Genomic DNA, 23,352 nt, shown 5'->3' on the forward strand with positions numbered 1-23,352 from the left:
TCATCGATCTGATGGTGCGTCCAACTCGATCTCTTTTGTTTTACGGCACAACCTGGCTGGATTCTCTGCATGCATGACTGACGAGTTACACTACACTTGCTCCGTTGACATGCATGGAAAGAATTCATCAGTTTATATAGGGTGCGTTTGGCAGAGATCCCAGAGTTCATTCTCTGATGATTCTAGCAAGAGCTCTGCCAAACAGTTTTTCAAAGATAAGTGATTCTCTGCTGATTCTGTGAAATGATTCTAGATAAGTGATTCTTTGCTGATTTTGTGAAGCGGTTCTCTAAAATGAACTAAGAGTCTGAGAGCTGTAAAATGTAGCTTCTCCTGATTCTGAGAAGTGATTCTCCATCCTGATTTTAAGAGTTTATGCTAGAGAATCAAAGAGAATCACTTTCAACCATAATCACTTCTTCCAGAGAATCAGCTCCCATAAAGAATCAAAATCAGATGGAGCTCTACCAAACAAACCATAGTACATCAACTACCATGCATACACTGTAGTGGCACCAGTGTGTGTCTGTGGGCTACCTTGGACGGCACCTTATCTTACTTGTGTGATGTCATTCTGGCCAGCATCAGCTCCATCCATCCATCCATCCATCATCTTTCAGCACACATTATATTGCAGCACGCAAGTTCTTTAACCTGCCTACCTCTCTCGATCAATCACATGGCGCAAGACCATGGTGTGGTGGCCTAGTACATATGTGTTGGAACCCTAGACAGGGATCCTTCCATGAATGTGACCTTCATTTGTATCTTTGCTTTTTGTTTATGTACCAGCTAGCAACAGCCAAGTCGTCTATCCACCATCAAAGGCAATATAGTTTGTGCTTGTAGCCTCTCGCAGGCCTCATCTTCTTGGTAAATAAGGCCAAGCTGCGCACTGTGCAGGGTCCGTACGCACACAGTGCTGACAGAGACGTCTTTGAAAGCTTGCTGTTGTACACTGGGAGTGCAACATAGTAGAGTCATATATTCTAACATAGTAGAGTCATATATTCTAAAGCATTTTAGTTAAATTAGCCAGTGGAATGTAATCACCAGCTGCTGTTACATCATCGTTCTGATGACTGCTGACTGCAGTGATCTCGATCTTTTTTTCTGCTTGTCTTTTGATTCTTTATAGTTTTTGCTACTTCTGTAGTCGGTACTCGATCTGTAGTGTTTATCGCTCTTCCGGCCTTATCTTCATTGCTACTAGCTGTTAGATTGTTTGTTCAATCGATTGGCCAATGAGGACGACGACGAACAAACGCAAGAGGACAAAGAGCAAACATGCATGGAGAATATGTTCCTCTTTGGCACATTAGTGTAGTGCTTGAAAATAAAGTTCAGCCCAACACAGTTTATATTGACAATTAATTGACAGTACGCACGTGGATTATTCATCTTCTATTTTATTGGTGATGGCCTTAATTCATGCTTGGAATGATCACTCACGTCAGTCACCATTCGACAAAAGTGAAGTGGATAGGCACACAAGTTTATTCCTAGAAGATAAAAAATATCAGCCTCATGTACCCATGCATATATGCATGTATGAGAGAGTGCACACACTCCACCAATTATGGCCCGTGTATATATATATGCCGGATTCGAGAAGGAATATTAGGTTATCCGTATAACTTTTTGGAAAAAGTCTATTTTACTCCCCTCACCTATTTAATTTGTCCGCTTAACCTCCTGAACAAAATTTAGGCTCACTTTACTCCCCCGAATTATTTCATTTGGTTCAATCTACCTTCTCTTTTTTGTTTCTTCGCGTACAAGTTGAGTTTTAATTTCAGATTTTGTCAGTTGACTTATAACATAATGCTCTATATTAGTAAAATATATTAGAATTTTTTCATGATTACTTTTTTACAGTTTTATATATCTAACATCAATTTCATATTAAATATTCTTAACCTATGAAAATAACCGTGAACAATTCATAGTATAATTTTTTAACATAAAGCATCATGTTTTGTATCTATTCACAAAATTTAAACTCAAAATTTAGCTCATACAAATAAAAATAAAAAAAGAGAAATCTAATTAGTAAAATGAGCTAAAATTTTCTTCAGGATTAAGCGGACAAAGTGGATAGGTGAGGGAAGTAAAATGGACCTTTTCCTAACTTTTTGGATTTTTTTTAGGTTGAGTGTCATGCTCGGATAACAGTAGTGTACAATTAATAATAATTAGTATATGATTATTATTGTAACTGGCCATGCATGCCTGCCCAAGAATAGGATGCATTACCAGCGAGCAAACCCAGCAGGACGAGTTGGAGCTGTTCCACTTAATGACGTCATACCTAACCTGCATTTCATGATCAAAAGGACATGCTATAATGATTGGTGATACGATTTCAGACAGAACTCGTGCTTGGAGTACCACGAACAGTGGCAGTCTATCGCGTTGCTGTTCTATTGCTAATTCAAGTTAAGAGTCCGTTTAGGGATGGCTGTAGTCTGTCAGTGGCACATATAAACAAATCAGCTACAGAAAAAAAGAATCAGGCTAACCCATGTCGCTTCATGTTGCACAAAGCAAGAGAGAATAGATTCTTCTGATGTGTAGCTAGGCTTCCTAACACTCCCGGTAATAAAAAACCTAGCTGATCATTAGCAGACGACAGCGGACGAGCAGTTGTACGGTTCAATTAAGGCAAGCACGACCGGTGTTTCTTCTAGCCCTTTCAACAGATCAATGTTTACTGGGTTAGAATGAAGAAGTATTTTTTGTCACTGTCAAAGTGTAACAGCCAGAAAAGGAATAAATCGATTGCTCTTCAAATTGAGCGGCCGGACACCAAAGATGGAACGCTGACTTGCTTATTTTATGGAGTATAGCGCTGGCATAAAACTCTGACAATAACTTTTCTCTGAAATGGATCCTGACACTTTTTTCTTCAGATAATCCATGTTGTGATGAGACTGTCTTAGAACTGACAGCTGTCTAGCTCACTGCCCCAAATTAAATATGCGGTGGACAAAACTAAAACTGGATGTCGCCTGATCTTTTGGAGGGGAGGAGAAAACAACTGGGGGCTTGTTTAGTTCCTAATTTGGGAGTGATAAAATTGGCATTTTACCATAAATGCGCAACTGTAGCATTTCGTTTGTATTTGTAAATTATTGTCCAAACATTGACTAATTAGGCTCAAAAGATTCGTCTCGCAAAGTACAACAAAACTGTGCAATTAGTTTTTGATTTCGTCTACATTTAGTATTCCATGCATGTACCGCAAGTTTGATGTGATGGGGAATCTTCTTTTTGCATAGTGCCAAAGTTGGAAATTTGGGGTAACTAAACATGGCCTGGATCAGTTACAAGTCTGATCAACTACTGAGTCCGCTCCCATGTGCCGAGACCGGGAAAATCTCTCTTTTGGGGGGAAACTCTCGTAGCCTAATGGAGGTAGACCGAGACCAGGACGCCGGATAACGAACTCTGGAAGCGGCAAGCTCCCAAAGAGCAACAGCTTTCGTGCAGAGATGGGTCTTGGATAAACAAAACATAAAGCTAGCTGATGCAGGGAGGCGCGTGTTGCCGTGCCGCCCTCGCCCTCGCGTTGCCATCGATCTTTGCCCAACCACGAATCAACTTTGGAGCTGCAGGGGTTGTTGGGGTTAGCTAGAGATGGATGCGTCCAGGCATCTACTCTCATGCATATCCAGCTGGGTTCAGTAAACTAGCAGGCACCTCCATCTACTTGCCATCAACATCCTTTTTTCCCCCTCTCTCCCTGCTTGTGTAGCAGAAGACACAAGCAGGTCTCATGCATTTTTACATCACTGCTGATGTATTCTTTGCAGATTTACCATTGTATTTGCTCTCTTGAAATGATAGAGTATATGAGGACTGAAATTGTTTACACCAACAGAATGCACTGGCAGTGGTATGTGCTCGGCACTACTGACCGGAACAAAAGAAGAAGCAGAGCAGCCCCAGCTGACGGCTTGACGCGGACCAAGTCGCCAAAGAGAGCTCTGCGAAATAGTGTGTTTCGTTCCTGTTTTGCGTGACTAGGTAAAAGAAATCGCACTGTACGCGCTACGGGGACCAGGCAGACATAGCATGTTAGGTGCATCAAACTGTTCCCCCACTTTGATGAACCATCTTTATTTGGCACAAGCACCCAGTAATTGCCATTCCAAGTAAACCTTTACGAAGCACAGGAAAATGAGTCAGAATTGTGCCACAAATATTCCCCTTTTCTGTTCAAAATCAAACGGCGACGACTAATCCAACATTCCAACCTCTAATCGTGCCTGTTGGCTAAGCTCTGCCAAATGCAGGACAAGTACAGTACTGTTGCTCAGCCACAAGTGAAGTGACTCGTGGCAGGCCATGCATCAGCTGCTGTGCGACCTCAGCACATCAATTTTCCACCGCAGCAAAGCAAGGAAAAGATCTCTGCAGCCGGTGGCATCCCGGGCAAGGATTACACGAGCAGATCGGTGCGCTGCAGCGGCGAGGCACCCGGTTGCAGTAGGCCTAAGGCTGCATAGACCCAGGCCTAGAGCTGCACGATTTATTGTTGCTATTGCAGCAGCTCACCTATTACTTCTTCACAGCTCGACCAACCAAACAGAGAAAAAAGAAAGAGAAATAAAAGGTAAAAAATAGGAAAAGGAAAAGAAAAAGAAAAAGAAAAGGCGTGCGTCAGCGTTGGACCAGTGGCGGAAACGTCTAGAGAGAGGGGGAGAGGTGTCATCGGGGGCAAATAAATCAGCCAAAGAAAGGGGGCAAATCTGCAACATCACAAGCGATTTTTAATTTCTGATGAGAATGAGATCCATTAAAAAAAAGGAGTGGCGATTATGCAGTATTTTCCTCGTTCTTGGCTCTGTGTATGCTTTTTACCAGAATAATCCGATTTATTTGTGCGTCTTCCAAATCTGGCGATGCTGATGGGGCCGGACGGGGGACCCCAGCCCGGCCAGCTCCTCCTCCTCCGCCTCCACGTCCGTCGCAATAAATCGCCCGTCGTCTCCAATTCCCCCTCCCTTCTCTTTGCCCGCGTCGGCTCGGCTCGAATCCAATCCCTCAAATAATACGCACCGGCACCCATTTGCGCCATGCTGCCGCCGCGGCCGGCGACCACGAGCCAAGAACACGCGCGGCGTCCCTGAGCCACCAGGACAGCAAAAACGATTCCTTTCTCTCTCGGATCCCAGCTTTCCCCAAGCGTGCGCGCGAATTCTCTCCTCTCGCCTCGCCCAGGTGAGCTTCCCCTGCCAACAATTTGTTCCCTTTTTTTAATCTCCTGTTATTCCCTCTGCTATCATCAATCTACTGTTTCGAGATATGTGTTGGTGAATTCGGCGGTTCTTGAGAGGGGAAAGGGAGGGAGAAAAAAATCCGAAATTTTGTCAGCGTTTCTTGGCCTGGCTGCCCGCTTTAATAATGGCCGCGCGGTTGGTTGGATTGCCAGGCCAGATGCATTGCTCGGGGCACTTGGGCCATGCGAGCTCCGCGATTTGGGAGACGCGTGCAGTTGAATGCGTGGGATTTGCCGCGATTTCTTTATGCTAATCGCCCTCTCCTCCCGACCCGTGCTCCCCCCCCCCCCCCCCCCCCCCCCCCCCCCCCCCCCCCCCCCCGCGTCCGCTCTCCCTTTCTCATCCCCCGTTGCCGCCGAGCCAATTCAGCGCCGCTTTACTGTTATATAAGCGCCTCCCCGGACCAGGGCTCTAAGATGTGTTTATCTTCTCTCCTTTGCAGCGCCGTTGCTCTTGTGCTAAAGATCCATGGAGGGGTGCCAATTGCTAGTAGGCTGTAGGATGGAGATGGAGGAGGAGACGTTCTTTGACTCGCGAGAGGAGCTCACGGCGTCGCCGGCGCACAGCCCGGGCCAGGCATTGCCGTGGTCGGGCAGCCTCGACAGCGTGTGGCAGAGGAGGGAGCGGTTCATGAGAAGCATGGGCCTGGAGTGCAGCCCGAGCCCCTGGAAAGCCGATGCTGCGGCCACCGTGGGCGATGTTGAGAAGGAGGAGGTGGTGCCGGAGTTTGGGAGATTGTGGTCGCAGTCCGATGAGAACGACTGCTCCATGTCGAGTTGGTCCACGGAGGATACGGGGAGCTATGAGGATGGTGCCTCTGATGACAATTCCATGAGTGGATCCAGCAGGGATGATGCTAGTAGCAAGGTCGGCAGGAGTTTCAGTTCATTGTCGTTCATCCAGAGGCTCGTGAGCCGCAGTGGTAAGCTTTCTGGTGTTCCCAAGGCGGTTGAGAGGAGGAGAAATGGATGGCTTCGGAGGCTGGGCTTGAGGGCTAGTGTCCTCGATCACGGAGGCGATGAAGCTAGCACCAGCTCCTCGGAGAGTGAGCAAAACAGGGGTGGAAGGTATGAAAGGGTCAAGGTCCGGTGCTACCGGAAGCGGTCAAAGGAATTGTCAGCAGTTTATCAAGGCCAAGTGATCAAGGCCCACGATGGTGCCATCCTGACTATGAAGTTTAGTCCTGATGGGCAGTTTCTTGCAAGTGGAGGCGAAGATGGAGTTGTCAGGATCTGGGGTGTGACACAGTCTGAGGACTGCAAAATTCCCATGGATGATCCTTCCTGTGTTTACCTCAAAGCTCATCGCAAGAGTGGATTGGCTCCTGCCGATGCTGAGAATGGGAAGAAATGCAAAGTCAAGGGTGTCAAGCAATCTGCTGATTCTGCTTGCGTTGTGATTCCCGCCATGGTGTTCCAGATCTCAGAGGAACCATTGCATGAGTTCCGTGGTCACTCTGGTGATGTACTGGATCTGTCATGGTCTAACAATAAGGTCAGTTAAAAGAAATGTGCTTCTCCCCCTCATTTGTTAGGTTTGATTGCAATTTTTTTTGTCATTTTCTTTCTGATGACTGAAATTTGCTACCTTGCAGCATCTATTGTCAGCATCAACAGACAAAACTGTTCGCTTGTGGGAACTTGGATCTGCAAACTGTGTCACTGTTTTTCATCACAGCAACTTTGGTAGGCCTATAATCTCTTTAAATTGCTGCCTCTGAAGTTATCGACTTTACTTCTGAATTTGAGCTCAAAATTTTCTTCTCGAAATTTGCTTTTGCAGTGACTTGTGTACAGTTCAATCCAGCCAATGAGAGTCGATTCATCAGTGGATCAATAGATGGCAAAATCCGTGTATGGGATATTCTTAAATGCAGCGTTGTGGATTGGGTGGATATTAGGGACATAGTAACAGCGATTTGTTATCAACCTGATGGAAAGGTACGATTACCAGCTTCTTCTGAAGTGGTTTTGGCTAACTTATTATCTCAATAGTTTGTGAGATTAATCTTCTTTTCTGTCTTTTGTGTCTTCCAGGGAGCAGTGGTTGGAACCATTACCGGGAATTGTCGGTTTTATGATGCATCAGGTAAATAGAAAAAAACATGAAATATCTCCTAACTTTATAGTATTTTTTTTCTCCCTTAACTCGAATGATATTTCCATATATGCTAACTGAAATGACATCTTGTTGATTCAGATAATCTACTGCGGTTTGATACACAAATTGCGCTTAATGGCAAGAAGAAATCTTCTTTTAAAAGAATCATTGCTTTTGAGGTAAATATCTTAATGGGAAGGAAGGCGTCTGTTGCATGATTACTTCATCACTCATTTTTCATTTTTGATGCTTCTGAGTCTGACTCTTTTTTTTTTCCTTCTTTTTTATTGCAGTTCTGCCCAAGCAACCCAAGTAAATTAATGGTTACATCTGCCGACTCGAAGATCAAAATTCTTGATGGAACCATTGTGACTCAGAATTATAGTGGTACGGTTCATATGTTTGGACCTTGTTACTCTTGTCTAAGCAATCATTACTTTGATGTATTATGAACTCATAATTTTATTCATTCAATCAGGACTTCGAAGCGGCTCCTGCCAGTCATTGGCAACATTCACTCCAGATGGGCAACACATAGTTTCTGCTAGCGAAGACTCCAATATTTATGTCTGGAGCCATGAAAACCAACATGAGGCTTCATTGAAACATGCAAAAACCATATGGTCCTCGGAGCGCTTCCACTCCAACAATGCAGCCATTGCAATACCATGGAATGGCCAGAAACCAAGCAACCCAGTTTCTTTGGCCTCTCAAATTTTGCCACCACAAGGTGATAATTTCTGGTGCATGAGTAAGGCTGTCAAGTGCAATTCAAGCCGCAGTGAAGATTCTGCCATTAACAATTTTGTGTCAAGATTTGCTCCTGGCATTTTCAATTTGAATCAGGAGTTCTCCACTGAGTCCACTTGCAGGAGTTCAGCTACCTGGCCAGAGGAGATTCTGCCTTCTCACTCAATTCGTGCAATTTTGGATGAGTCACAGTACAAGTTCCTAAGGAACTGTTTCCAGAGCACATCAAACTCTTGGGGTCAAGTGATAGTTACTGCAGGATGGGATGGCAAGATTAGGTCATTCCAGAATTATGGCTTACCAGCTCATCAGTGATCAGCTTGAGCATTTGGTGAAAGTATACGGCAGTTTTGGCACCTCACATGGCCTGAAGAGAAGTGCCCGCTCCCCAGCTATGCTGGTCCAGCGTGTGGTTTCTTGGTACAAGACATCACATGCTCAGTGCTCCTGCTGAATTGTACATGGACAAATGTTGTACATAATCAACCCGGTGGTCCTTCGAGATCTCTGCATCAGCGGTTGTTCATGGCAGGAACCGTAGATTGTACCTTTTGTAGAAAAATTTTAGTGTAGATCAGATTTGTTCTTCCCCCCTTATCAATTGCTCATTGATATACCACAAAAATGTTAGTTTCAGCTGGTATTGCGGGAGCTCGACTGGGAACTGTCAGATACATGTCCAAATATACAAAATTCTTTCATTTTTTAAAAACTGTGTGCCCTGGTCTTCTGTTCATTCCTGAAGTGGGTGACTTGTTAACCTGTTTCGCATCATAACTTTGGTTTATGTGGACCCAGTGAGGCTGCTCAAGGGTTAATTATTGTACCTCTTATGGGACCCTAGGTGGTTGATCTTTGATTGGTTTGCCATGCTAGTTGTGCATCTCCATAATCTACCAATCCTGAATCTGCTGATGATTTGAGCCCAGACCTAGTGCTATGTGATGAGTGTGAGCTATTTGTTTTGTTTTCCCTTTAGTGCCTACCAATATGTTTCGAAGATATTTTCGCTCCTGCCTTTGATCTGATCTTTGTTATCTTTGCCAATCTGATAGCTGAGATCTTATCCATCGAATTCTTTTGTCTATCAGGCTTCAGTGTGGATATGGTATCCAAAATATTTTGGTTGGAGCATTGGGCTAACAGCCTGACACTCCATTTTCTGTTAGCACATTACATGATTTGTCAGGAGGTTGAGTTCCCTGCTATTCTGGGGCTGGCAAGGCTCCCAATGCATGTGGTCGTCATGCCATTCGTCAGGACGTCTCCAGATTCAACTCACTAAAAACATCAGACTCCTGATTCAACTCACTTAAATCGAGGCAAGGCGACCATCGATCGCCTCTAAATTTTAGCAACTTGGAGCCAGGACTGGCGATCCTCATTGTCAAACATTAGGTTACTCAGTCCGCATGATTGACTAATGTAAGTCCAATGCAAGTTACATATCGTTTTTTTTTCATTCTTTCCAGCTTCTGGTCCTGATGGCGTCATAGTGATGCCATTACTGACATAATGCTGCAGCGATTTTTTTGATTGATTTTCAGCGCATGCAATTCATTCGGTCTGTATAAAACGTCAGTTGTGCTAGGAACAGGGTCAGCAATTTCATCACATACTAAGATTGATTTATACAGTTCATTATGGTAAGGCATGGACACTCTGACCATTACAGAAAACAAAACATATTGATAAAAAGATTTCAGTTATGAAACTATAATTTCCTGCCTTAGCTGGACCAGATCACTAGGCCATCCCGGAATGAGCAATTATAGTCAGCATCGGCTAGCTTAGAGCTGAGTAATAGAGAATCAGTCAAAGCTGCAGCCTTGCTGCTTCAAGCTTTACATGCCTAGAGTCATTAGGTCATCGCTGATCTCCTTCACTGACCCTCAGCTTAGGTCATACCCAATTCACCGGTCAGGGCTGCCGCTAGACCTCCAATTCACCGGTCCTGCCTGCGATCACTTCTAAAAAAACACAGAGAGAGAAAAGGTTAAAAAGGAAATCCGGTCCTGCAAGTCAGAACACGTTGGAAAAGCCGGGAAAGCCTCGCTGCAGAGATTCAGAAACCTGTACTGAAGGTCTGAAGCCGCCCGCCAGTAGTAAACGCCAAGAACAGTAGAAGAGAATTCACCGCGCCCATTGAATTCATTGCGATGCGCAGCGCCGCAGTGCAGACCTGCGGCAGAGTACTCTGAACATTCTGGCCAGGCTCGAATCATTGCGCTGGTTGAGGTTCCTACCAACTCCCAAGGCGAAGGCATAATTGCATCGGTTTGCAGCTAATCTCATCCGCTGCGCCTGCACAACGTGCATTCGCAGACTCTGCAGCACACCGATCCGTGCCAAGGATAAAATAAGTCCGAATTAAAATTCATATCACAACGAATATTCGATATTAATTAGAAAAATTAAACATGAGCTAATTATAAAACTAATTAGAGGCTAATTCACGAGACAAATCTATTAAGCCTAATTAATCCATCATTAGCACATATTTACTGTAGCATCATATTGTCAAATCATAGACTAATTAGGTTTAATAGATTCGTTTCGCAAATTAGTCTCCATCTGTGCAATTGGTTTTATAATTAATCTATATTTAATACTTCTAATTAGTATCTAAACATTCGATGCGACAGAAATTCCGTGCGGTTTGCAGTTGCAACCAGGCACCATATTCCCGTTACGTCCTCCGTGATCTCGCCGCCGCCGCCTCAGTTTCCAAGTGGCCACCACCAGCAGTCCAGCACCAGTAGAGCAGCCAGATCGCCGCCCCCTGTGTGGCCAAATCCGAGGCGTGCAGTGCAGCGCCGCACAGGCGCACAGGAGCGCCGGCGCCGGCGAGCATGGTAAACAAAGACCTACTACCCCCCTGCGGTGGCTGGCGGGCACAGTGCCATCCCGTCCTCGGAGCAGTGCTCCGGATCCGAGCACTGTTGGGAGCTGCAGTGAAACGGCGTCTAGATTTGTCCGTGGGGACGGACGCGGGAGGGGCATCGGCATATGTTGTCATATGCCAAGTGTCTTGTGCTGTAGCGGCAGTGGGAGACATGCGGGTACAGGATCCACCACGGCGGCCTCAGAGTGGTGGACACGGGGGTGTCGGGGGGGCGACGAGCCACTGCCACTGCCATCCCGCTCGCTCGCGCAGCTGCGTTGCCTCCTCGCGGCCTCCACTCGCCGCTCCCCCGCTCACGCGCGATGCGATCTCGGATGGGGTGGGGATGGTGGTTCTGGTGGATATGGAATTATCAGGCGATCGAGCTAGTACTGCAGAGACAGCTCACTCGGGCGCGCACGACGGGGAATGATTCGCGTTGGGTTTTTCATCGTGGGTCCCTAGTAGGGTTCGTCCTGTACCCGGAGAAGGGAGCAGTGCCTAGGCAGAGGTGGATATTGTGCAGCGCAGGCAGCATCTCTGCGCTTCCACATTCAAAGGAGAAGGAAACGAAAAGAATGGAATATCTTGTGTGTTTTTGTTTTTGCAGAGTTCGTTGTCTCGTCAGAGATCATGGTTTCACGTGGCGAGGGCTGGGCTGGGCTGGGCAGTTTGTTGTTGTTGGCTCACTGCACTGCACGAGCACGACGGCAAATGCGCAAGGGATGGTAGCATTCGAACGGCGCCGAGAGAATATAATTCAAGTTCTGCCCGTGGAGGATACGCATCTGCAGACCTATTGAGCGAGAACCGGAAGCACTCCGAAGTCCGAACATGCTGGACAGTGGAATCAACCGATCTTCAGTAGGTGCAAGACTGATTGACCGACCGAACAGTTAGTTGGTTGCAGATCGCACGTCGTGTCAGACATCTTCTCTTCTGTTGCATGCACACAGGATTCTCCTATCATTGGAAACTCACCAGCAAGTTGTGGTCAACAAAACAGGAACTAACAGCAGATACCTGATTACCTTCAAGCCAGCGTCCTTGATTAACGAACAGATCGAGTCAAACTGTACCTTTCAGCAAACGTTCGGTTGTTTTCAACTGCAATCTGTACTCCGGTCATCTCTTGCCCGCGGCGGGTAAAACTGGACAGGCAGCATGTCAGAGCAGCAGGATGCCGGCGAGCTTCGCTTTGTCCTGGAACCACGAAACTGTCGACAGGACAGGCTTTCAGAGACGAGTAGCGTCTGCAGAGGAGAAACACTCTGCATATGCATGCAAGCGTGCACGGGCGTCCGGCTCTGCCGGTGCCGGTGCTTTCTCGTGCAAGCCTGTCCCTTGTGCCCCACGGCCGGATGGGAATCAATCATTCCGCTAGCCCTCCCCTCATGCATAATTGGACACACGCAGGATTGCCAAATCCATTATTATACTGCCGCCCCCCGTCGCCTTTGAGGCTGGACGGGAAACCTGTCGGCTGTCTCTCTGTACACGCTCATTGACCTCGTCAGTTCGTTGCTTGCCGATACGATCACCAGTTCACCACACGTATTCGAAATCGGATGGCCTCCATCTCCATGTGGGATTAGAGATACTGCAAATGGCCGCCATTAGCATATGTCTCTGTGCATCGCTCATCGCTGATGCCGCAGCAGCGGCCGGATGCACTGCTCCCTTGGTGAAGACTCCTTCCTTGTGTGGCATCGAGAGTGGCGACCATGACCTTCTAGATTCGTTCACTCATTGCTGTCCATGGCTGCGATCCTTGCAGCTGCGTGCTGTTCCCTTTGTTTTATCTCCGAAGCAGCAGCAGCAGCAGCGCCCATTAGTTTACCCAGCGCAATCTTCAGCAAAATCTTTGGATAAATCTCGCTCGCCCGGGGGATCCTGTGACTTTGAGACCATAATGGCCGATGGCCTGACCCCCCGGCGATGGTGTGCTGTAGCGGCGGGGGGAGACAGGATGATCCAGCCGCGGCTCCGCTCGTAGCTGGCTGGAGCCTTGGATCTGCCGGGTCCCTGCGTCTCTCGGTCGGTCTCGTCGGGGCGTACGGCTTCTAGTTTCTGCCCATGGGCCGGGACCACTATTAGTTTACAGCTCATTTTGGGCGGAATGTGCGGAGGTGCGTGGGTCGTGGACCTCGTACGTACGATGAAGCTCATGGGCCCTGGAGTGGCTTCGCGTTGGACGCTTTGCTATTCGTGTTGTTGCTGAGCGGACGGCTAGGATGCAGCAGGAGCGCGCGGTGCAAGGACACTGACAGGCTCCGGTTGGTGGGCGATTTGCGAACTTTGAACAAAGAGACAGCTCATTTTCGCACGACGCGTGATGATTTGGTTAATTTTTGTGGGCCGGTAGGGCCTATCCCTTTGTGTCCTAGGACGCAAACAGTGATGAGGCAGAGCCGCGAAGGTGATAGATCTGCATATGCGGCAGGCCGGCAGCTCTGCCTTTTGCAAATTGCAACCCAAAGAAAAGAATATGGAGACAGTGTGCTGCATTTGTTTCATTACAGTATCATGGCTGTTGACACGTGGATGGCCGAAAGAGTAACAAGTTCTCAGCGAGTAACAGCGGACGCAACCGCAAATGCGCAGTGCATCCTCGTCTTCTAGAAGGCTGCTTGGCACAAGCGATTCCGTATTCGGTGCAGGGGAGCGTAGGATATTTTTCCCTCCACAAGCCAAGGTGTATGTGTACAGGCAGCTTAGGCCAATCAAGAATTGCCTGCCGTTCTGACCTTGATTAAGTGGCAATGCCTTGGAGAAGGCATCTCGCGTCAAGTATTCTATTGATCCACACAGGCCTCTCCGACCATTGGAGTTTGGAACTGAACTGACTAACTAGTGGTGGTCATCGACAGAAGCTAAGGCCTCGTTTAATTACCTGAAATTCTAACTTTGGCACTATGCAAAAAGAAGATTCCCCATCACATCAAACTTACACTACATGCATGGAGTACTGAATGTAGACGAAATCAAAAACTAATTGCATAGTTTGGTTGTACTTTGCGAGACGAATCTTTTAAGCCTAATTAGTCAATATTTGAATAATAATTCACAAATACAAACGAAACGCTACCGTATGCTACAGTGCTGTCGCAGTAATTTTGGTTGTCCAAAATCGGGCAACTAAACAAGGCTTAAGTAAGAAGCAGTCAAGTGTTACTAGCCTACTAGGTTCCTTCAGGCTTCACCTCCCGAATTGATCATGAGAACTTTAGGTGGTTGCCAAACGTAACCGGATCCTGTACTCTTTATTTGTTTCTGTTGCGTCCGGGTCTGGTTGTCTTTCCCCTAGGCTTGTAAAATTCAGCAACCTGTCAGAGACAGGAATCTGAAGAACTCGATGAACTAACGACCTTTTCCGAAATCATCATTCTGACACCGTGCGTGCATGACAGCACGAGCATCCAGAGCTCTGCCGTAGTGCCTTTTGTTCGAGCCCTGTCCCTTCCGGCAGCGGCCGAATCATTCTGTTAGCGTCGCGCATAATTGGACGTGCCGCTTGCTTTTAACAACTCGATTAGCAGCAGCAAGATCGCGATCTGTAACGACCTTATAATATGGCTTTTGAACCTAGTAAACAATATAATCGCTACGTACTCCATGACCTCATCGCTCACAGGCATTGTTATTCAGAATGCCTCCATGTGCGATTACAGTAGAGACTGTCCACACTAAACGGAGTGCATGCATTAAGCATTATTATGGATCGTTATAGTAATCTTCGTCTTCGTCCTCGCCATGGCAAAGTCTGCGACAGCCAAATGCACTGCTTCCTTTTGCTGCATGGCCATGGCTTCGAAAGCCGCGACCGCGGCGTTCCAGATTCACTGCACGGCTCCAGCTTTGGCCGTGCGTTTCGATTATAAATATTCCTCTGTCTCTGCAACCAAGCAGGATCAGGATCCCGTGGTTTAATCGGGCGTGATCTCCGCATAAATCCCGTCACGGATGGCGTGGTTAGAACGAGCATGATCTGGGGCAGCGCGCACGAGTTGGTCCGGGGGGAGCGGCCGCACGCTGTAGCGGCGAGGGGAGACATGGGGTGGGTGGCGCGGCCAGATTCCACCCGGAGCCGGAGCTGGACGCGCTCCACCGTGGCCGCGAAACGTTGGATCTGCCAATTTGGGCGTGGTGGTGTGTGGTGGCCCCTGGCGGGTCGGCCGGATCTGGGCGCCCAGTTTCTAGTCCCTGGTGCATTTGCTGCCCGTGGGCCTCCGGGCTCCGCCCGCGTACGGGGACCATGAGAGACAGAGAGAGATGCGATGGTGGGCCGGCGGGACAGGCGGACAGCTCATTTGGGCGAATTGTGCTGTGCGCGCGGGTCGTGCGGAGACGTGTGTGCGCCGTGGTGCGCGCGTGAAATTGCGCGGTACGATGAAATGAAACGCTCATGGGCCCTGACGCGCGCTGGCGCGATCAGAGTTTCAGCCAGACCCGCTCTGCTCTGTGATTCACTGCTGCTGGTAGTACTGGTACGATGAATAGGGGCGTTGAGGTTATGGAACGGAGTACGATCCGGTCGGCAGTAACAGTAACAGATCTTCCTCTGGCCTTTGTGGGAATAGATCTACCCTGCTTGGGCGCTGGAACTACCAAGCCGCGTCCGCGACCGAGCCACGTCCTTCACCCGGCGTCACTCCTCGCCGCGCCTGCTACCGAAGTATCCGAAACTCCGAACCAAGCATGTCGGGCCGTTGGGCGCGTGCCGGCCAGGCTTCTCTTGACCCAAATAGTGCGTGCCCTGCGCGGCTTCGGGACTTCGGGTCGTCCAGTATTTGGGCCAAAATTAGTGCGGGGTGCGCGCGCGGGGCCGTCGTATTTGGGTCGGTTGGTGCGTTGGGCCAGTATCTGTTCTCGTAGCTGTCTGTATTTGATGAACTCAGAACTGAAGAATAATCATTGTCATCATCGGTATTCTTTTTGGCTCGTAAGTACTCCTAACTGGCATTTTCAGGATGAAATGTGGGATTACTGGATTCATCTGGTCGATCCGATTGGCCTCGTAACGGTTACTGGCTTACCGCTGCTGCTACCATGACTTCAGGTACTCGGCTGCCGCTAGTGCTAGTAGTAACTAGTAGCAGCAGTGTGTCTGGTGCTACCAGGGGCCAGTTTGGCCGGACTCCATAGGCTTCTGGCTTCAACCGACACCAGCTACTGTAGCACATCAGTAGCCTCAAGGAGCCGGAGCCGGAGGCTCCTTGCCGGTTTGTGAGGAGAGGAGGAGAGAGAAAAGAAGCTCTACGTTACAGTAAATGAATAGTAGACGATCAGAAGGAGTCGAAGTCAGGAGGAGCTCCACCAAACTAGCCCTACATCCAAATCCAGTTGATACTCGAATAAAATTTGTTAGGATAGATCCATTGCCCCCAGCAACTTGATCCGGTCTGAACAAAGTGCTAGCGATTGCTGTGATACTCTTAGGGCACCTGCAATGGGTGTCGATAGGCTCTCTATAAGCCTCCACATAGGAGAGAGAAACGAGGAGAAAGAAGAAAGTGTTGCTAGATATGGCGAGAGCCGCTAGCACGTACCCCCGTGTTGAGCAGCCCCCACCACGTGCTTATCCTTTCTTCTTTCTTCGCATCCTCTGCCTCGCGGTCGGAGAGTGTCGGTGTTTTATACCCAACAACCTACCGAGGGGTATCCCGAGGTAGTAGATTGGTTGGTGGGGATCGTCGGACCTGAAACTCGAAAAAGCGAGGACATAAGACACCGGTTTATACGAGGACACAAGACACGGGTTTATACAGGTTTGGACCACCAGAGTAGCGTAATACCCTACGTCCTGTTTGGGGTGTTGTATATTGCGCCTTGCGCTTGGGTGTTGTTTGGTGTTGAGGATTTGGTCCTCTATTGTGGTTCTATGAGGTCTTCACCTACCGATCTATGGACTCTTGTCCTCCTTTATATACTCTAGGGGATGGGATTACTAGTTGGTTACAAGGAGGAGTCCTAGTAGGATTACAAAGGAATCCTAGCAGGAGTCCGTCTTCTTCCTTCCTTGTGGGTACATGGGATCTATCCCCGATAAGCCCCCGAGCGCTTCATAGTCGAATGTAGCAGTCTTCGAGTACTTTTCAGATCCTCACCGAGTAGTTTTTGTGCTCCTCGAGTACTCTGTCTAGCTGAATCTTCAAAGTTACTCAAAACTGCCATGAGGCTATGGTGTGCTCAAGCCCTTGATCATCTTAATTTTTTAATCTTCATCTTTGGAATGTGATATGGAAGGCGGCGAAAGTCACATTCCATATGGAGTAGCCTCCAAGCCTTAGGTTGAATCGAAGAATCAGGCTGAGGGTTAATAAAATTTTGAATCCTTTTCTTTCATCTTAAAAAAAAATCAATTGTTGGGTGTAGCTTATCAGCCCTCGAGCCTTGGATGAGTAAATAATCAATCCAAGGGTCTTTCATCTTCATGCCAGTTATCTTTTGAGTAGTCATTTGGCGTCCAACCCCCGAGCTTATGCGCCAAGTGAACCGTAGGAGCCACATCGAGTAGTTTTTTGGCGCTTAGCCCCCAAGCTTGGAAGCTAGCTTAGCCATTGGAGATATTCTGAGTAGTAATTGGCACTTAAGAACCAAGCCTGGTGTCGGTATTTTATACCCTGCAACCTACCGAGGGGTATCCCGAGCCAGTTGTCGGTGTTTAAACTCGGCAACCTACCGACGGGAGTGCTCGAGGTAGTGTTTTGGTTAGTGGGGCTCGCCGAGATCAGGAACTTGAAGGTAAACGCAGACACACGATTTAGATAGGTTCGAGCCGCTAGATTGCGTAATACCCTACGTCCTATTTGGGGTGTTGTATATTGTGCCCTGTGCTTGGGTGTTGTTTGGTATTGGTCCTCTGTTGTGTTTCTAGGAGGTCTTGGCCTCTGTTGGTCTAAGCTGCCAATCTAGGTACCCCTACCCTCCTTTATATACTCCAGGGGGCGGGATTATTAGTTGGTTATAAGGAGGAGTCCTAGTAGAATTACATGGTATGAGTCCTAGTAGGATTACAGGGGAATTCTAGTAGGAGTCCGACTTCTTCCTTCCTTTGCAGGTACTGGGGATCTATCCCCCGAAAAGCCCCAAGCGTTTCATAGTCGAGTGTAGCAGCCTTTGAGTACTTTTCAGATCCTCACCGATTAGTTTTGGTGCTTTTCGAGTACTTTATCTAGCTGAATCTTCAAAGTCCTCAAACCTGCCATGAGGCTATGGTGTGCTCAAGCCCTTGATCGTCTTAATTTTTTATTCTTCATCTTTGGATTGATCATCTTAATTTTTTACTCTTCATCTTTAGAATGTGATATGGGGGACGGTGGAAGTTGCACTCCATATGGAGTAGCTCCCGAGACTTAGGTTGAATCGAAGAATCAGACTGAGGGTCAATAAAATCTTGAATCTTCTTCTTTCATCTTGGAAACATCAACTGTTGAGTTTAACTTATCAGCCCCTGAGCCTTGGAATGATTAAAAAATCAATTTGAGGGCCTTTAGTTTTCATGCTAGTCGTCTTTTGTGTAGTTTTGCAGTGTCCATCCCCGAGCCTATGCGCCAGGTGAGCCATAGAATCCACGTTGAATAGTTATTTGACGCTTAGCCCCCGAGCTTGGAAGCTAGCTTATAGCCATTGGAGATATTTCGAGTAGTAATTGGTGCTTAGTCCCCGAGCCTGGGAGCTAGCGGTGCCATTGAAGGTACGCTGAGCGTCCCGGAGAGTCGTCGCCGAAGGTTGACGTGCAAAAAGAGATGCATACATTATGTAGCATATTTGTAGAATTTTCAAGATACTAGCAAAATTTATTCAGTAATGAATGTAAATGTTGCGTGTCATGCTCTTATTTCGGCCATATTTCTCCCGAGTAGTTAGCCTATTATGTTTAGGCTCTTAGTCCCTATTTAGTTATTGCCACTGCATGTGAGATCTTTATCTCGTGTATGCATCCTAGCGTTTAGGCATGACAGAAGATCCGAGACTTTCACCGATTGAGGCGTGTTGTGCTCGAGGCGATTAGTGACCGCTAAGAGGAGCTAGCATTTAGGTATGACAGAAGATCCGAGACTTTCACGGATTGAGGCGTGTTGTGCTCGAGGCGATTAGTGACTGCTAAGAGGAGAGAACAAAAATAAGTAGTTGACATTGCGATAAAAAGAGAGCGCGATTGTGCATAAAGTAGTCATTGAGACTTTTCTGCCTTTTGGTGAGGAGAGCGCGTGTTGCTGCGTATAGGATTTGTGCCTCACTAGGATATAGCCGTTGTGAACCTCCAGCACTCAGTGCACCAAACTTCGTGACAAGTCTCCTAATTCGGTGTACTAAGCCACTGGTAGAGCTTCCGGAACTCAGTGCACCAAACCCGTGGCGATAGCCTCCGTAATTCGGTGTACCAAGCCCATGGCTGTCGGTCAACATGCCCCAATAATAGTCGGCGAAGTGTAGCTCTGAAGGGTAATTACCATCGAGAGGCGTACTGTAACGCCCGTAAAATTTACTGACTCAAATCACCCGCTAAAAAATTGTTTCAAAATCTTTCAACCGTTGAGCTCCCAAAAATCTCTTCCTTCCCGGCGACCCCACCGTCCCGGCACCCAACGTTGTCAGTCATCTTTTTCCGTCCTCCGCAAATTTCACCGCGTGCCCGTCAAATCCGTCGCGCATACCCGACCAATTCCGCATTTTTCACCGACTCTCCCTCTCCTTTCTTTCCCCTTTTCCCTTCGCCTTTTTCCTCTTTTCTTTTCTCCTTTCTCTTTCTCCTCCTCCTCCTTCTTCCTTCCTTCTCTCTTTCCTTTCTTCCTGGCACACCCACCCGCGGCTCTAGCGCCTGGCGCCTGGCGCCGCTCGCACCTGGCCCGCGCCCAGCCCCACTAGCGCCTGGCCGCCTAGCGCCAACGCCAGCCCACTAGGCTGTCCCGCAAGCCGTGTCGGCCCCGCGCCCTCCTGCCGCACGCCACCCCCGGTGCCACGCCCGCCGACCCCCGATCGAGCGCCACCCTCCGCTCGCCGGCGCACCTCCCCACGCCGGTCGTCATCCTTGTACTCCTCGTCGACCGAGCCAGCCCCCACCACGCCATCCACGAGGAGCTCCGCTCCGGCACGCCACCGGCCGGAAACTCCGGCCGCCATTAAGCTCGCCGGCCCCGCCACCCCTGTGCGCTGTTGCCCTTCCCGCCACCTATAAAAGGGGGCCGAGCCCCTGCCGCCCTCCTCCACACCCGCCATCGCCGCCTAGCACCGCCCCCCTCCAGTGCGCCCCCCGCCTCGCCGGAGCTCAGGCCACCTCTTTTCCCACGCCGGCTCCCTCGCTCCCGTCGTCGATTCACCAAGGTGAGGGTCAAAATGGAGTCCCCTCGACCTCCTCTACCTCCTCCACCACTCGGGCACCGCCGGCGTGGCCCGACATGCCGTCCCTCCCCCCTCCCCCCTCCCCACACCGGTTTCCTCCCTCCCCACCTCCTGTACCGAGCCATGGAGGAAGAATGGGAAAAATCCCCTCCAATTTCGATCTATCCCCCTATTTTGCCATATTCGCAAACTAGCCCTCCCACCACTCTCAAAGAAATCTCACGGATACACCCTTCCACCTTTCAGAAATAATTATAAATAGGTCCTTGGTTCTCGCAGTGTAGTCCTAAACCTTATTTTAAGCCCCTAACACTCATTTAACTCGTCATTTCATGTGCCACACTTCCTCCAATTGATCCCAAATTCGACCACGGCCTCCTCCCATATACTCCCGCTGAGGCATATCCAAATTTCATGAAAATACTCACTCCTTCAATTTTTCGTTCGCATTCTATGTTCGTAGCTCAACGGGAAAAATTTTAATTCTCTGTGCTCGATTGTGTGTGCCATAGATCATGGAGTACCCGAGGAGGAGCACGAGGAAGAGTTTGACCGCGAGCCCGAGCTCGAGGACCAGTACTGCAAGTAGGAACTCCCGGAAGGCTTTGAGAATGGCAATTCCAATCTCACCCTTTGATGCATATTTATCTTGAATTTCCAAACACCACCTATTGGCCTATTTTACAAATTGCATATTGTTTTACTGCTGAGACATGGTTGGATAGCCACCCCTTGATTGTTATGATTATTCCTTGTTGTCCTATAATTATCACTAAATATGACTTGCTCTATTTGGATGATAATTACTGCTAGAATGCTTAGGACCTTATTACTCAATTCAACCATGACTACAATATGTTTTATTAAAGAATAAATGTGTTAGTGTTTTAAAAAGAGAAAAATTAGGTTTTCGGAAGTAAAAGAAAGAAATGCTTAGATGAGATGGATGGTTGTTTCATGTGTGAAATGCCAATATGTTGTGCTCGTATCTTGGTGGTTGAGCAAGGTTGGGAGATATCCATCTTATCATGGTTAAGGACCGAGTTGATGTGTCATCTTGCCTAACCCAACTGTTGTACAACCACTCGACCGTTGTATGCAGCAACGACTTAGCATAAATCCCACTAGCTAGTCTGTTAGTCATCAGGAGAGCTGGTGAGCAACGGGAGGCCATGGAAAAGGTGTAAGCTCTTTGTGACTCAGATCCCGATTAAGACCTCGTTGATCGGTCATTAACCCCTTGGTTGCTTCCGTGTTGACTAGTCAGCCTTAGCTAAGGTGGGTAATGGCTTTGCTAGGATTTGCACCGGCACTAAGGTGATCGTGCTGCGGTACCCTACTTGTGGGGAAAGTGTACAACCTCTGCAGAGTTAAAACCTATCCGGGTAGCCATGTCCAAGGCATTGGATGAGTTACGGCTTGGTCACATAACTAGCACATGGAGATGGATGGTTTTTACGACGTGTGTTGGATTTTGAAAGTGTCCAGCAGTTGTACCGTGAGCTATGGTGGATGGGGAGTCCGATAGCAATAAAATTTGGATCCTTTGTGTAGGATCAACCCCACTCAATGTTTCGGTTACTAAAGGAAATGCTTTGCGAAAACTCTTTTGAAAATGAACCCTTGCATGTGTTGAAAATCTAGCTTTATTGCAAATGAACCTTAACCTCATCCTTGTTATATCCTGTGCATACTCTTGCTTGTATCCCCCTCCATGGATGGGGTTGGACTTGTTGAGTACTTTCGTACTCACCCTTGTTTTGTTGCTTCAGAGGAAGACCCGGACTACGTCGCCAAGGATTTCGAGTAGGAGGTCGTTTCCGCACCCAACGCTGCCTGTGGTGTTGGTCTTTGCAGAATGCTTCCGCTGACGCTTAGTTCCGATTGCAGCCTGGAGTCCGACTGGACTGCAACTTGGATTTGTATCGTTGTTGGTTTAGTTCTTCTTTGGGTGTGGCTTGCCCGCCCGCTCCTTCGGGAGTTGTACGGTTTTTGAACCATCTGTTGAATAAATGTGTTATCAGCCTGTTGGGACTGATATTTGTATCACATTTAGTCTCTACTTATGTGGGGACGCTTCACGTACACAAATAAGTACTCGGCACGTTGCGCTGCATGTGAAAAATAAGCTAGAAAAATTATATAAAATACTTAAAAAATGACTTAGCTTGATTCGTGGACGATTGTCGACGAAGCCGCGTCGATTGTTGATGAAGCCAACTAGTAGGAGTCGATTCCGACTAGTTGTTGATCACGTGGAACCCGCCCTCGACTAGTTTTCTAGTCGAGACGAGTAGTCGAAGTATACTATCCTCGACGACTAGTTTTCTAGTCGAGACGAATAGTCGAAATAGTCGTCGGCAACTTGATGCAGCTGGACGACAGGGTAGCAGTGCTCGCGTACATCTTCTATGTATGTTAAGATATGATTTTGAGGTCTTGTGGTAGCCTTCCATGTGCGTGTAGCACAAATCCCTTAAAATTGCTTTTCACGTAGAGTAGTCGAAGCTGATTATTTGTCTCAATCCGTGCGTGACCATAACAGATCTTTGTCATCTTGGGAATTATGGCGTGGGTCCCTTGGTCTGCCTGATCTCCCAACTTGAATCAGATTTGCCTCTGCCTTAATCGACAAGCCATATGCAGCAGCATGCAGCGAAAACCGACTCAGTCTTCGACTCGAACGTGGAGCGCATCGATTCTATCTCGACGTAGATTTGTCTGCTCGGAACTTTGACTCGGCGACTTGCTTCTTGTCGAGTAGATTGATCTTGATGATGAGGTCCTTCAAGCTCGCCTGATGATCTCAACGATCACCCTACCTAGCACGCCAGATGTCGGTATTTTATACCCGGCAACCTACTGAGGGGTATCCCGAGGTAGTAGATTGATTAGTGGGGGATCGTCAGATGGTAAAAGCGAGGACACAAAACACGGATTTATAAAAGTTTGGGCCGCTAAAGTAGCGTAATACCTTACGTCCTGTTT

General features: G+C 48.0%; 1 protein-coding gene across 1 annotated transcript; it reads left to right on the forward strand.

Moving 5' to 3' along the window:
* Positions 1-4,999: 4,999 nt before the first annotated feature.
* Positions 5,000-8,871, forward strand: LOC117865003 (uncharacterized WD repeat-containing protein C3H5.08c). The gene is made up of 8 exons (XM_034749070.2): positions 5,000-5,226; positions 5,728-6,779; positions 6,880-6,970; positions 7,068-7,225; positions 7,322-7,373; positions 7,485-7,564; positions 7,679-7,772; positions 7,864-8,871. Exons 2-8 carry the CDS (start codon positions 5,754-5,756, stop codon positions 8,448-8,450), a joined length of 2,088 nt encoding a protein of 695 aa, XP_034604961.1. The 5' UTR covers positions 5,000-5,226; positions 5,728-5,753; the 3' UTR covers positions 8,451-8,871.
* Positions 8,872-23,352: the final 14,481 nt, after the last annotated feature.

Source organism: Setaria viridis, chromosome 7, assembly GCF_005286985.2.
Source record: "Setaria viridis chromosome 7, Setaria_viridis_v4.0, whole genome shotgun sequence".
Classification (NCBI taxonomy): domain Eukaryota; kingdom Viridiplantae; phylum Streptophyta; class Magnoliopsida; order Poales; family Poaceae; genus Setaria; species Setaria viridis.

What these genes read in the sequence shown, in the direction of transcription:
- LOC117865003 (XM_034749070.2), top strand. Translation starts at nt 5,754, where the DNA reads ATGGAGGGGTGCCAATTGCTAGTAGGCTGTAGGATGGAGATGGAGGAG. An exon ending in TGTCATGGTCTAACAATAAG is followed by an intron (nt 6,780 to 6,879) that starts GTCAGTTAAAAG and finishes GCTACCTTGCAG; the next exon opens with CATCTATTGTCAGCATCAAC. An exon ending in TGTGACTCAGAATTATAGTG is followed by an intron (nt 7,773 to 7,863) that starts GTACGGTTCATA and finishes TCATTCAATCAG; the next exon opens with GACTTCGAAGCGGCTCCTGC.